Genomic DNA, 12,816 nt, shown 5'->3' with positions numbered 1-12,816 from the left:
TGCCAGGGGCACCCCCTCCAGGCTCACCGGGCCCCACCTCGCCTGACCCTCTATTGCACCTGCTGGCTGACCTCCAAACACTAACCAGGGAACTCCACTTTTACATCCCCACGCGTGGCTCTGTGGACATTGTAGGCGTTTGTATTTGTTAAATAGAACCAAAGTGAACTCCCTGATGAAGCTTTTCCTCAGGATTATAAGTTCTTCCGAAGAATATGCAATCAAAGTGAACAACTGGATTTTTTTTTCAACCTCAAAACCACTAGCAACTTTAACAGATTTGGGGATTTCTTCCTACTGCTGCACCCATATTACAAGGATATTTAAAAATTTACATCGGGTCAAAACACTTATTTTTGTGAGAAATGCTCTGTCGTCGCTGATGGGAGTCTGGACACGTTACCACATACTCTACCCTACAATTAGCTACCCTGCGTAATAAAATCGGCTTAAAAATGTGAGCGTATTTTTTATCCATAAATACCCTAAGGAAGCTAAAATTATATTACTATATAGAAATTCAGCTTGCTACAGTTACTACTTTTTACTGCGGGTTCAGAACTTGGTCTGAATTTTTGCTGCTCAGCTTTCTCCCCGCAGAAGAGAGCCACAAACACTAAAGCTGTTTCCCTGGTAACGCGCCTAGCTCTCGTTCTTCCGCTCCCCCACCCCTTCTCGCGAGAAGGTTCATTCTTCCGGTAACTGTGGTCCTGCAAGTCGGTTGCTTTCGCCTTCGCGCTTGGCTTCGCGCATGTGCAGTAGGGTGTGGCGCGAGCCACCGGCTTCCGGCCGAAGAACTTGGTGCGTTTTGGGGGTCATCTTTGTGCTTCCTGGCCGCGGAGTCCACGCGGGCAGTGGGGTTTCCGTGACTGTGGATCTGGCGAGGGTTCAGCCAAAGGGGAGCGTGTCCAGGCGTCCCATCACCTGTAGTGGAAGGACGAAAGAAGCCATAGGGGTTGCTAAAGTTTGTGCTGGGAGACCCAGGGAGGGAATCTCTGGGGACTGGCAAGTTTTGACTCGCGGGCTGGGAGGCGGGAAGGGTGCTGCTCTGTACTCTATGGATGGAAGAGACTTATGTTTGTCTGAGATGAGGCCTAGCGAAACAGAGGAAATATAAATCCCACGTGGGCCCAAACTGCACACTCCCCAGTCGCTCTCATTCCCTTCACACTACGAGTGTTCACCCTTAAAAATCTTAAATTCTTAAACTTTATCAGCATCACAAAACAGGGGTCTCTGGCGTGCGACAGACCGAGTGCAGAGTTGTTCACGATGGTAGGCAGTTAATGGTTTCTGCGAGGAGAGTCTTTCGTGGCTTTAGCTAATATGGAGTATTTTCTCCCAAATCTTGGTATTTTGAGTTTCTTAAATTAGCCCTTGGGCTAGTCCTTGTAACATCCTTGAAAAGCACAGTACAGAATAATTGTGGATATAATCACCATCCTTTAAATACAAAATAAGACATTTTTAATTCATTGGAAGTATTGTTCTCTGAAGTGACCAGCCAGTTCTCTGTTGATTACAATATGGTACCAATAAACTTATAATTTAGCGTTCCCTTTTCATATAATAATAGTAAAATGTAGAAAATTTTGGAAAGACATTTTAAACATAAAATGTGCAGTTTTTAGTTACTGTTCTAAAGGACACAAGTTTCTTAAATGGAGAAGTGGTTTCTTTTCATTAATTCCGGTGCTTTTTATTTTTGAATAGATGCAAAGGGAGACAAATCCTAGTGCTTCCCTTATTGACAGAACCATCAAGATGAGAAAAGAAACAGAAGCTAAAAAAGTGGTTTTAGCCTGGGGACTCCTAAATGTATCTATGGCTGGAATGATATACACTGAAATGTAAGTTAATTAGCCAAAAAAAGTGAAACTTGAAGAGGTTAATGGTCGGTTCCACAGGTTTTGGTGTTTGTTTTGATTTTGGGTGTTTGTTCTCTTTGTTGTTTTTGATTTTTTTTTTTTTTTAAGACGTTGAAAAGCCTTTCTAATTTTTTCAGGACTGGAAAATTGATTAGTTCATATTACAATGTGACATACTGGCCCCTCTGGTATATTGGTAAGTAATTAATTTTTATTGTGATTTAGATATACTACTGATGAAAAACTGCATTCACGTTTAATTCAATTTAGTATTCGTCCCTGTATTCCATAAATATTCGAGTGTGTACTATGTTCCAAAAACTGGGGATACAGTAGGAAGGGACCAAGGTCCCCGCCGTCATGGAAGAAACGTTCTAGTCGAGGAAACAAATGAAACAGTACAATTCCAGGTAATCATTGGAGTTCTGCGATGAAAAACAATGTTTGGTGGTGGTGATTTGTTCTCTCTGAAATGCCTTCCCTACTTCCCTACCACTGCTCCTTTCACGAACGACCAGATTTCTATTCCATTGATGCCTTCCTGAGTTTACTTGTTACTTCCTCTGTCTGCTTCTCTCTGCTCTTGGGTAGTCCTGGGATATGAAGAGTCTTTATGGCCATTAGAGTGAATTCCATAGTCTAACACAGACATTAACGTGGAGTCTGTGATAGGGAGGTGGTGTGGCGAGGAAATGAGTGTGTTTTGGTATCTGCATACCTGACGGGTAATCATGAATAACTGGATGTGTGTTCTTGCAAAAGTCACTTGACTTCTGTAGCCAAACGAAGGCCAAAATATTTATTGTACAAGGTTGTAAGGATTAGTGATTATTTTTTTGGTAAGATTTTTTGATTTTTAGGTAATCTCTACACCCAGTGTGGGGCTTGAACTCGCAACCCTGAGATTGAGTCACATGCTCCACTAAATGGGCCAGCCAGGTGCCCAATAATATTTTGAAATTCACTAGTAAATGTCCTATAATGAACATTTATGTAATAAACATTGTATAAAGTATACATTCATTAAATGGTAACTATTATGAGGAGTAGGAAGATGGTTTTCAGGTTTTTTGTTGACTTGCTGAAGTTTGAAGAGTTTTGTCCCCCCCCCCTTAAATGTTCTGCCTCCCTTTTTAAAAATATAACATATTGTTCTCTTCCAGAGCTTGCCCTTGCCTCCCTCTTTAGCCTAAACGCCTTATTTGATTTTTGGAGATATTTCAAATACACTGTGGCACCAACAAGTCTGGTGGTTAGCCCTGGACAGCAAACACTTTTAGGGTTGAAAACAGCTGGTAAGTGTTTTATATCTTTTGCAAAGGTGGGGGAAAAGTTGGCAATAAATCTTTCTCAATTTAATTTGCCCTTTTTATAGACTGAGCTGGAAGGGACTTCTAAGGCCATCTGGCTCAACTATATTAAGCAAGTCTATAATAAATTGTCTTAAGATCAATGATTATCATTTCTATTTGTATAAACTGAATGGAAATAATATTCAACAGCCTCATGAAAGTTTGTTCTGTTGTTTAATTACAATTAAAATTAAATGACTCTTGTTGCATTGAAGCTAATCTCTTACTTTGAAATCTGTGGAAATGGTAAGCAACTACTTTGTGTCCTTAGGTTATGTTATGTAACTTAACAACCAAATCACTCTGTTACTTTCTCTTTTCTTGAGAAAGATTCAATTCATTAAATCTGTTCTTACAGAAATTTTATTTACACATGCACACACATCTTTTATTCACTCATTTTTTATTTATTTATTCTTTCTTTCCTTCTAGTTGTACAGACTACTCCGCCACATGATCTGGCAGCAACCCAAATCCCTCCCTCTCCACCTTCTCCTTCAATTCAGGGTCAGAGTGTGTTGAGTTATAGCCCATCTCGTTCACCCAGTACCAGCCCCAAGTTCACCACCAGCTGTATAACTGGATATAGCCCCCAGCTGCAAGGTCTGTCATCAGGGGGCAGCGGTTCCTATAGCCCTGGAGTGACTTACTCTCCCATCAGTGGTTATAATAAGGTAACGAATCCTTTCTCTTGGCCACATTATTTTAGAATGGGGAGCTACCTTGAAAATCAGCAAATGAGTCAAAACTCCTTTTCTTACTGAGGGAACTGAGGAACAGTGGGTAATTTTCTTGCCCAAATTCCCTGTTTAAGAGCCAAGAACAGAATCCAGATCCTGATACCTAGTCAGAAGTTCTTTATACTACACCCTAAGATGAAAGAAAAAATACTAGCTTTTGCAAAGATAATGGGTTGAGGTCACCATCTAGGATCTTTCTGCAGGGTTTTTCAAACCAGTTGAGACTATGGTAATGTTTTACTTTAGTTTTTAAATTCATGTTTACCCTCTTTCTTTGCTTGTTTATGTGAAACGTTTGTATATCCTTATAAAATTTTAATGCTTTCTGGGACACCTGAGTGGCTCAGTTGGTTAAGCGTCTGCCTCCAGCTCAGGTCGTGATCCCAGGGTCCTGGTTCTTCCTTGGTGGGAAGCCTGCTTCTCCCTCTGCCTGCCACTTCCTCTGCTCGTGGATGCCCTCTCTCACTCGCTCTCTCTCACACAAATAAATAAATAAAATCTAAAAATAAATAAATAAGATTTTAATGCTTTCATCATGTTGGATTACCTCCTAAGCTAAGAGGAGTTGTGTAGTTGAACTCTTGAGGATGGACACCCCTCTCAAAAGGGAAGAATAGAATCCTTCATTCCAGCTCCCACAGTTAAGTGGGATATAGTTCTCATTTTTGGACTTGATAGAAGCAAAATTGACAAATTTGAAATTCTGACTCCTGCCTGAAGTGTAAGAACATAGAAGGAGCGTTAAAGAGATGGTCAGGGGCACCTGGCTGACTCAGTCAGTAGAGCATGCAGCTCTTAATCTTGCAGTTGTGTGTGCAAGCCCCATGTTGTATGTAGAGATTACTTTAAAAAAATCAGGGGTGCCTGAGTAGCTCAGTTAAGTGTCTGCCTTTGGCTCAGGTGTGATCCCAGGGTCCTGGGATCAAGCCCCACATGGGGCTCCCTGCTCCACTGGGAGTCAGCTTCTTCCTCTCCCCCTGCCTGTGCTCGCTCTCTGTCAAATAAGTAAATAAAATCCTTTTAAAAAAATCATTTAAAGGGCAGGGATGGGGATAGTCACATTTTCGGATGCTCTCACTATTTAGACTAACATCTCTGTAGCTGCTAGTTAAATGAGGAATGTCTGAAAATGAAAACACACTGCCCTCATTCTTTACATAATATTTATTTGTTACGAAATTCCATACAACTGGGTACCTGATAATAATTTTGGCAAGTAATAGAATTTAGAACATCTTGTACAAGTTAAATATTATGAGGAAATGTATATATAGTGATAACTCACAACCCATAGGTAAATATGACTTGTAAAAATAGCTTTCATTTTCATAAGAAAAGAAAAATCACTCATATTCTTACCATCCAAACATAATTTCTGTTTAATGGCTACTTAATACTCATCTAATGGAAATACCATGGTTTATTCTTGAATAACTTTTTATTTCTTAGAAACTATTACTAATCTGTGCTAAATAGCTCTTTATATAAAGTTTGTAACATTGTTTATCTTTTTCTACTAGACTGTAACCTCAAGTACAAGATGGTGTGTTTTTATTCATCTGTGTTTTCTTAGCCCAGTGTATGGAATATAGATGCCATATAAGTATTTGTTGAATACAAACTAATACCTTGGAAAAGTTAATGAAATAGAATAATTATTTTTCTAGGGAGAAAATGCCAAGATCGACTAAGTAGAGAACCTAAATAAATATGGAAGAAAAATTTTAAACTTTAATCAAGTATACCTGCAGAATATATTAGAGCCTGAAATTTTGCTATTGAGTTCTTTTAAAAATTTTCAAGAAACAAGTTACTTTTAAACTTTTGATTATGAAAGTTTTCAGACATACCTGTACCCATCTTCAGTAGTTACCCACATTCTATAGTGTATGGACAGCTAATTCTGATCCAGTAAAACATGTTAAAAGCATAAATTCTGTAGTCAGAAAATTGGATTGAAATCCTGGTAGGATCTTGAGTGAGTTACCTAACCTCTCATATCCAAAATTAGTACAGTAGTAATATTTACCTATTATTGAGAGGATAAAATAAGGTAATATATATTATGCATAAAATATGCCCCTTGAGTAAGAATAAACCAGTCAATGGTTTATTAGCCCCGTATGGTTTATATAGCCCAAATATCATAGCATATGTGAGGATTTTTTTTAAAATAGGCTCCACCCCCATAAGTGTGGAAGAGGATTAACATTTCTGTTTTCAAATATTATTAAACTAAAAGATTTTTTAATCCTTGCTTTTTGACAAGCTTATATAAATTGATAATGAAACCCCAATAAAAATAATTATCAATGTCCTGGAGTAGATAGTTGATAAAATAGATAATATAGTGGCCAGTAATTAATTTTAAAGTGTTTAACTTCATAAGTATGAGGAAACACAAGTTAAATGTAAATTTTTAAAAATTCTTCTATATCAAATAAACTGTTTTTTTTTAAAGATTTTATTTATTTATTTGACAGAGATTACAAGTAGGCAAAGAGGCAGGCAGAGAGAGAGAGGAAAGCAGGCTCCCTGCCGAGCAGAGAGCCCAATGCGGGGCTCGATCCCAGGACCCTGGGATCATGACCTGAACCGAAGGCAGAGGCTTTAACCCACTGAGCCACCCAAGCACCACCTCAAATAAACATTTTAAAGTAGTAATGCTGATGGATATATACCAAAATATGTCCTCCTATCAGTTTCTTCTGAATTGTATTTAATATAACATTTTCATTTAATACAATGCAGATATGCATTTAAATGTTCATATGGTTTGATCTAGTCATTTCAGTTCTAGGAATCTCCTGAAGAACATCCTCAGAAATTAAGAAAAGATTTATGTACAAAGATGTTAATCATAACATTATTTACAGTGGCCAAAAATTGTAGACAGTTCGAATGTCTAGAATAAGAGAATGTAAAAATAAATTATAGTATATTTGTACAATGAAATATTATATAGCCAGTAAGAATATTTATAGGAAAATCGTTGGTTAATTTTTAAAACAACGATGAGGGGACACCTGTGTGTCTCAGTCAGTTTCTGCTTGGGTGGTGATCTCAAGGTTGTGGGAAAAAACCCTCTGGCTCCACGCTCAACAGGGAGTCTGCTTGAGATTATCTCCCTGTCCCTCTTCCTCTGATCACCCCCACCAACGCACATGCTCACATGCTCTTGTCTCCATCTCTAAAGTAAATATATAAATCTTTTTTTATTTTAATTTTTTTATTAACATATAATGTATTATTAGCCCCAGGGGTACAGGTCTGTGAATCACCAGGTTTACATACTTAACAGCGCTCACCATAGCACATACCTTCCCCAATGTCCATAACCCTACCACCCTCTCCCTGCCCACCTCCCCCCACCCCACAACTCTCCGTTTGTTTTGTGAGATTAAGAGTCTCATGGTTTTTCTCCCTCCTGATCCCATCTTGTTTCATTTTTTCCTTTCCTGTCCCCCAAACCCCTGACGTTGCCTCTCAACTTCCTCATATCAGGGAGATCGTGTGATAATTGTCTTTCTCTGATTGACTTATTTCAGTCAGCATAATACCCTCTAGTTCCATACACGTTGTCACAAATGCCAAGATTTCATTTCTTTTGATGGCTGCATAGTATTCCATTGTATATATATATATATATATATATATATATACCACATCTTATTTATCCTAAAGTAAGTAAATCTTTTAAAAATAAAAATTAATAAACAGGTAATAAAACTAAACAGTATTATCTCAATAATATAAAAGCAATAATGCATTGATTTATCTGTGTACATTTAAAGATTTGAACATAAAATATGAAAGGGAATTAAATTATCTCTAGGTTGTGGAGTTAAAAGTATGGCTTACTTTCTTCAAACTCTCCATTTTTTAAAATATACATATATTGCTTCATTTAAAAACTTTATTTTTTAGAATAGTTTAAGGCTTTGTAGCAGAACTGAGAGGAAGGTACAGAGACATGTTGTATACCTTTCGCCCCCACACAAGCATAGCCTCCCCCCAGCTATCAAAATCCCCCACCAGAGTGGTACATTTGTTACAGTTGATGAACCTACATTGGTACATCATTATTACCCAGAGGCCATAGTTTACTTTAGGGCTCACTCTCGGTGGTATGCATTCTGTGGGTTTAGACAAATATATAGTGACATGTATGCACCATTATTGTATGGTATCATAACGGGGTAATTTTACTGCCCTAAAAATCCTTTGTGCCCTTTCCATCCTCCCCGGTCCTTGGCAACTACTGCTCTTTTTACTTTGTCCATAGTTTTCCTTTTCCAGAATATCATATAATTGGAACCTTACAGTGTGTAGCATTTTCACATTGGCTTCTTTTAGTTAGTTATGTGCATTTAAGTTTCCTCCATGTCCCTCTCATGGCTTGATAGGTCACATCTTTTTTCTTTTTTTTAAAGATTTTATTTATTTATTTGACAGAGAGAGATCACAAGCAGGCAGAGAGAGAGGGAGAAGCAGGCTCTCTGCTGAGCAGAGAGCCCGATGGGGGCTTGGTCCCAGGACCCTGAGATCACGACCTGGGCTGAAGGCAGAGGCTTAACCCACTGAGCCACCCAGGTGCCCCTCTTTTTTTTTTTTTTTTTTAAGTGAGACCGCTCGTCTGCGAGTTGGGGGTGGAGTGGGCAGTGATGGGAAGAGGGTGAGGCACAGAGAATCTTAAGAAAGCTCCACGCCCAGCCTGGACCTGACTTGGCTCTGTGGAACTTGATCTCAAGACCCTGAGATCATGATCTGAGCCAAAATCCAGAGTCAGATGCTAAACCACCAAGGTGCCCCATAGCTCATTTCATTTTAATGCTGAATAATACTCCTTTGTCCAGCTGTATCACGGTTTATGTATCCATTCTCTGCTGAAGGATGCCTTCACGGTTCCAGGTTTTGGCAATTACAAATAAAGCTGCTGTAAATTTCTGTATGCAGGTTTTTGTGTAGACATAAGTTTTCAACTCCTTTGGGTAGATACCAAGGAGCACAATTGCTAGATCATGTGCTGAGTGTAGTTTAGTTCTGTAAGAAACCACCAGCTGCTTTCCAGAGTGGCTATGTATACATTTTGCATTCCTGCCCCAGTGAATGAGAGGGTTCCAGTTGCTCCACATCCTCACCAACATTTGGTGGTGTCATGGTTCTGGATTTTGGCCATTCTGATTTTGGCCATTCTGATTGGTGTGTTACTTTTTGAAAGTCAAAAACCGAAACAGAAATAAATTTCAGTAAAGAAGAAGTTCTTTTATTTTGTATAGTTGGCAAGCTATAGTCCCTCTCCTTCTTCTCCATACCCTACTACTGTTGGACCAGTGGAGAGCAGTGGATTGAGATCTCGCTACCGGTCTTCCCCCACCGTCTATAATTCTCCTACTGACAAAGAAGACTACATGACAGACTTACGAACTTTGGATACTTTTCTTAGAAGTGAAGAAGAGAAACAGCATAGAGTTAAGCTGGGTACGTAGGTATATTTTAAGTTAGACCTAATGTACATATATTTGGTGTTACTTAATGTTACCCTTAACTCATTATTTTCAGTATTTTGATAGCTCTCCATAAATGTTTCTTTTTTACCTTGATAGCCTAGGAGAGAAATACATTTTGTTTTTATATTTTGTATAGTTAGAATTAAGCTTACCAAACTTAAAAAGTAAAATGTAGCTGAACCAAGAAATCTTGAAACTTCCATTTACCTTAAGATTGAAAGCTTTTTCATATAGTTATACTTTCTATTTAGAAGTTGAGGCTATCAGTTGTTTTTAAATCAGTACATAGCACCGCTTATTGAAGTGATAGTTGTCTCCTTTTGGTCCTTGAGAAGATTGGCGTGGTGGAGAGAGAATGGATTTACTCCAGAAGTGCTGCTGGTTTTTAGAACATCTTTAAACTTGTCTTTTAGTTTACTTTGGGAAACAATGTTAGCAAATCTTAATCTGTTTGGGGTGGATTTGATTATAACAAAGTCAATTATTTGAAACCAAATTAGGTTATTGAGCCAAGTAATGATTTTTTCCCCTCAGGAACTTTCACAGAAAGCACATTAGGTGCTAAAGCATGGCCACAATGAGGAAGTCAGTTATTGGACCATGGCTCTTTGTGTCACTTGAAATCTCTCCATTGATTTTTAATTTAATTTTGCCTGAAAGTGCCAGGAATGTCAAAGAAACAAATCAATATTATCTTGTTATTTGTTGATGCATGCTTTTTCTTCTTGTTAAATTTTGAAATATTTCAAGTTTACTGTAAATTATAGAGTATAATGCCATGCAAAGAACAACCTAGGTTGTTCCATTGACGTATCTTGGTCTTATTGAGATATTTTCTGGGTGCATTTTTATTTCTTCTTTGATCCTTTGCAGTTATTTAGGAGGGTTGTTGTTATTATGACTTAGAAGTATTATTAGTGATTGGTGTTGCTTTTCATTTCCAATATACAAAATGAAGGCTTGGTTATCTTTTATTTTTCCCCTAAGGGAATTGTGCTATGGCTAGAGATTGTGAACTGTACCCTGTCAGTTCTTTGGTATTTCTTAAGACTTGCGTTTAGGCTTCCTGTGTGATCACTTTTTATAAATGGTTCTTGGTATGTTGAAAAGAATGCATAGTCTCTAAATACTGGGCCCCATGTTTGTTCATTGAACCAGACTTCTTGAAGGTGTTCTTAAAGTCTTTATCTTATTAATCTTCATCCACTTGATTTATTAGTTAGTAAGAAAGTCCATTAACAGTTCCCACTGATTGTCTTCCGTTAAATGTCTCCTCGTAATTCGGTCAAATTTGCTAAATGTGTAGGAAATTATGCTAAGTGCATATAAATTCAGGATTGTTAATATCATTATGGCCAATTATTCCTTTTATCTTTATCTCTTAGGTTTTTTGTCTTCTATTTTCTCTGATGTTAACACAGCTGTACTAATTTTCTTTTGGTTAGTGTTTGCTTGGTGTATTTATGTCCATCCCTATACTTCTGACCCATTATCTGTAGGTTTTAGGTAATTTAGTATTTTTTTTTTTTTAAGATTTTATTTATTTATTTGACAGAGAGAAATCACAAGTAGGCAGAGAGGCAGGCAGAGAGAGAGGAGGAAGCAGGCTCCCCGCCGAGCAGAAAGCCCGACGTGGGGCTCGAACCCAGGACCTGGGATCATGACCTGAGCCGAAGGCAGCGGCTTAACCCACTGAGCCACCCAGGCGCCCCAATTTAGTATTTTATATAAATTAATTTATAAACAGTATTTTGTGAGGAGCTACTAATAGTATTTTGTGAGGAGCTACTTTGAGGCTGTATAAATGTCCTCTTCTTCATCATATTTGACTTAGTTTTTTTTTTTTTTTTTTTTTTTTTTAAGATTTATTTATTTCAGAGAGAGAGCACAAAGTGGAGGAACAGGTGGAGGAAGAGGGAGAAGCAGGGCTCAATCCCAGGACCCTGGGATCATGACCTGAGTCGAAGGCAGACCCAGGCACTCCTTGGCTTAGCTTTAACATCCTTTTAAGTTTCTTTTCAAAATTGATTTTTACCAGGTGCAGTGGGTTAAAGCCTCTGCCTTTGGCTCAGGTCATGATCCCAGGGTCCTGGGATCGACCCCCACATCGGGCTCTCTGCTCAGCAGGGAGCCTGCTTCCTTCTCTCTCTCTGCCTGCCTCTCTGCCTACTTGTGATCTCTGTCTGTCAAATAAATAAATTTTTTAAAAAATTGATGGGGCGCTTGGGTGGCTCAGTGGGTTGAGCCTCTGCCTTTGGCTCAGGTCATGATCCCAGGGTCCTGGGATCAAGCCCCACATCGGGCTCTCTGCTCAGCAGGGAGCCTGCCTCCTCCCTCTCTCTCTGCCTGCCTCTCTGCCTACTTGTGATCTCTGTCTGTCAAATAAATAAATAAAATCTCTTTAAAAAATTGATTTTTACTATGTTGGTTCTCATAGGGGCTTTCTAATTCCATCATTCCTTCTTTATTATTCCCTTTTACATTTTTTAAACATCTTTTATGACAAAATATGCCTAATACTTACCATTTTAACCATTCTTAAGTGTATAATTCTGTGGTGCTAAGTGTATTTATATTGTGCAGCCGCCTTTCATACTTATTTGCTGGCATTCTGTTGTGAGGTAGAGCCAGTAATGTCATTTATTTTGATGGTTAGATGGTCTCACATTTCACTGGTGGGATGCTCTGGCTTCTGTTTTGTTTGTTTGTTGTTGTTTTGTTTTACTTTCTAGCACCAAAAGATATTTCAGGCTCCTCTTGTACTTTCCCTGGTTAAGTGGCTCTGGAGTCGGTCTGTTTCTTTAAGGGGCCATAGTTGCTTTTAGTGGAGAATGATATTTAGAAATTAATGTCCAGGCCCTGGACATGCCACTGTTGATGGGACATCACTCCTCTAGGTCCTCTCAACAGACAGCTAGGAATCTATGTACACACACACCTATTTGTATTTCTGTATCTGTCCATCTGTATATATTAAAAACCGTGAGTTTATATTACTGCCTCCCAATTCTAGTCCAACTATACAGGGTTGATTCCAGCCTCCTCCCTTTTCATATTTGTAACTCCTTTCTCCAATAGTAAGAAACCAGGCACTCACTTTTGCTTTTTCTCACACATTTTTTTGCTGACTAGCCCCTCCATCCTTCATTAGTTCACACACATCTCCTAAGAACATGAACATTTTCCTTTCTAACTACAACATAATTATCATACTTAAGATACTAGTATTATTCATGCTCATATTTCTTCAAATTGACCCAGTAATGGCCTTTGTAGCTTTTTTTTTTTTTTCAACTGATGCAGGATCATGACGTTTACGTTTGAAGAGGTCAGCCTAGTTGTTTTT

At 38.4% G+C, this 12,816-nt stretch overlaps 1 protein-coding gene across 4 annotated transcripts in view; it reads left to right on the top strand.

Moving 5' to 3' along the window:
- Positions 1-269: 269 nt before the first annotated feature.
- The window catches only part of TMEM209 (transmembrane protein 209), a 33,246-nt gene continuing 20,699 nt past the window's right edge, over positions 270-12,816 (top strand). The window contains exons 1-6 of one of the 4 annotated variants that reach the window (XM_047695218.1): positions 270-457; positions 1,714-1,850; positions 2,006-2,064; positions 3,032-3,163; positions 3,653-3,894; positions 9,240-9,441. In XM_047695218.1, the coding sequence (XP_047551174.1) occupies positions 1,714-1,850; positions 2,006-2,064; positions 3,032-3,163; positions 3,653-3,894; positions 9,240-9,441 (772 nt within the window). In that variant the 5' untranslated portion in view covers positions 270-457. The other 3 variants (XM_047695217.1, XM_047695216.1, XM_047695219.1) reach the window with 3 other exon arrangements.

The sequence above is a fragment of the Lutra lutra genome, chromosome 11 (genome assembly GCF_902655055.1).
Source record: "Lutra lutra chromosome 11, mLutLut1.2, whole genome shotgun sequence".
Lineage (NCBI taxonomy): Eukaryota > Metazoa > Chordata > Mammalia > Carnivora > Mustelidae > Lutra > Lutra lutra.
This window is presented reverse-complemented; position numbering and strand designations above follow the sequence as displayed.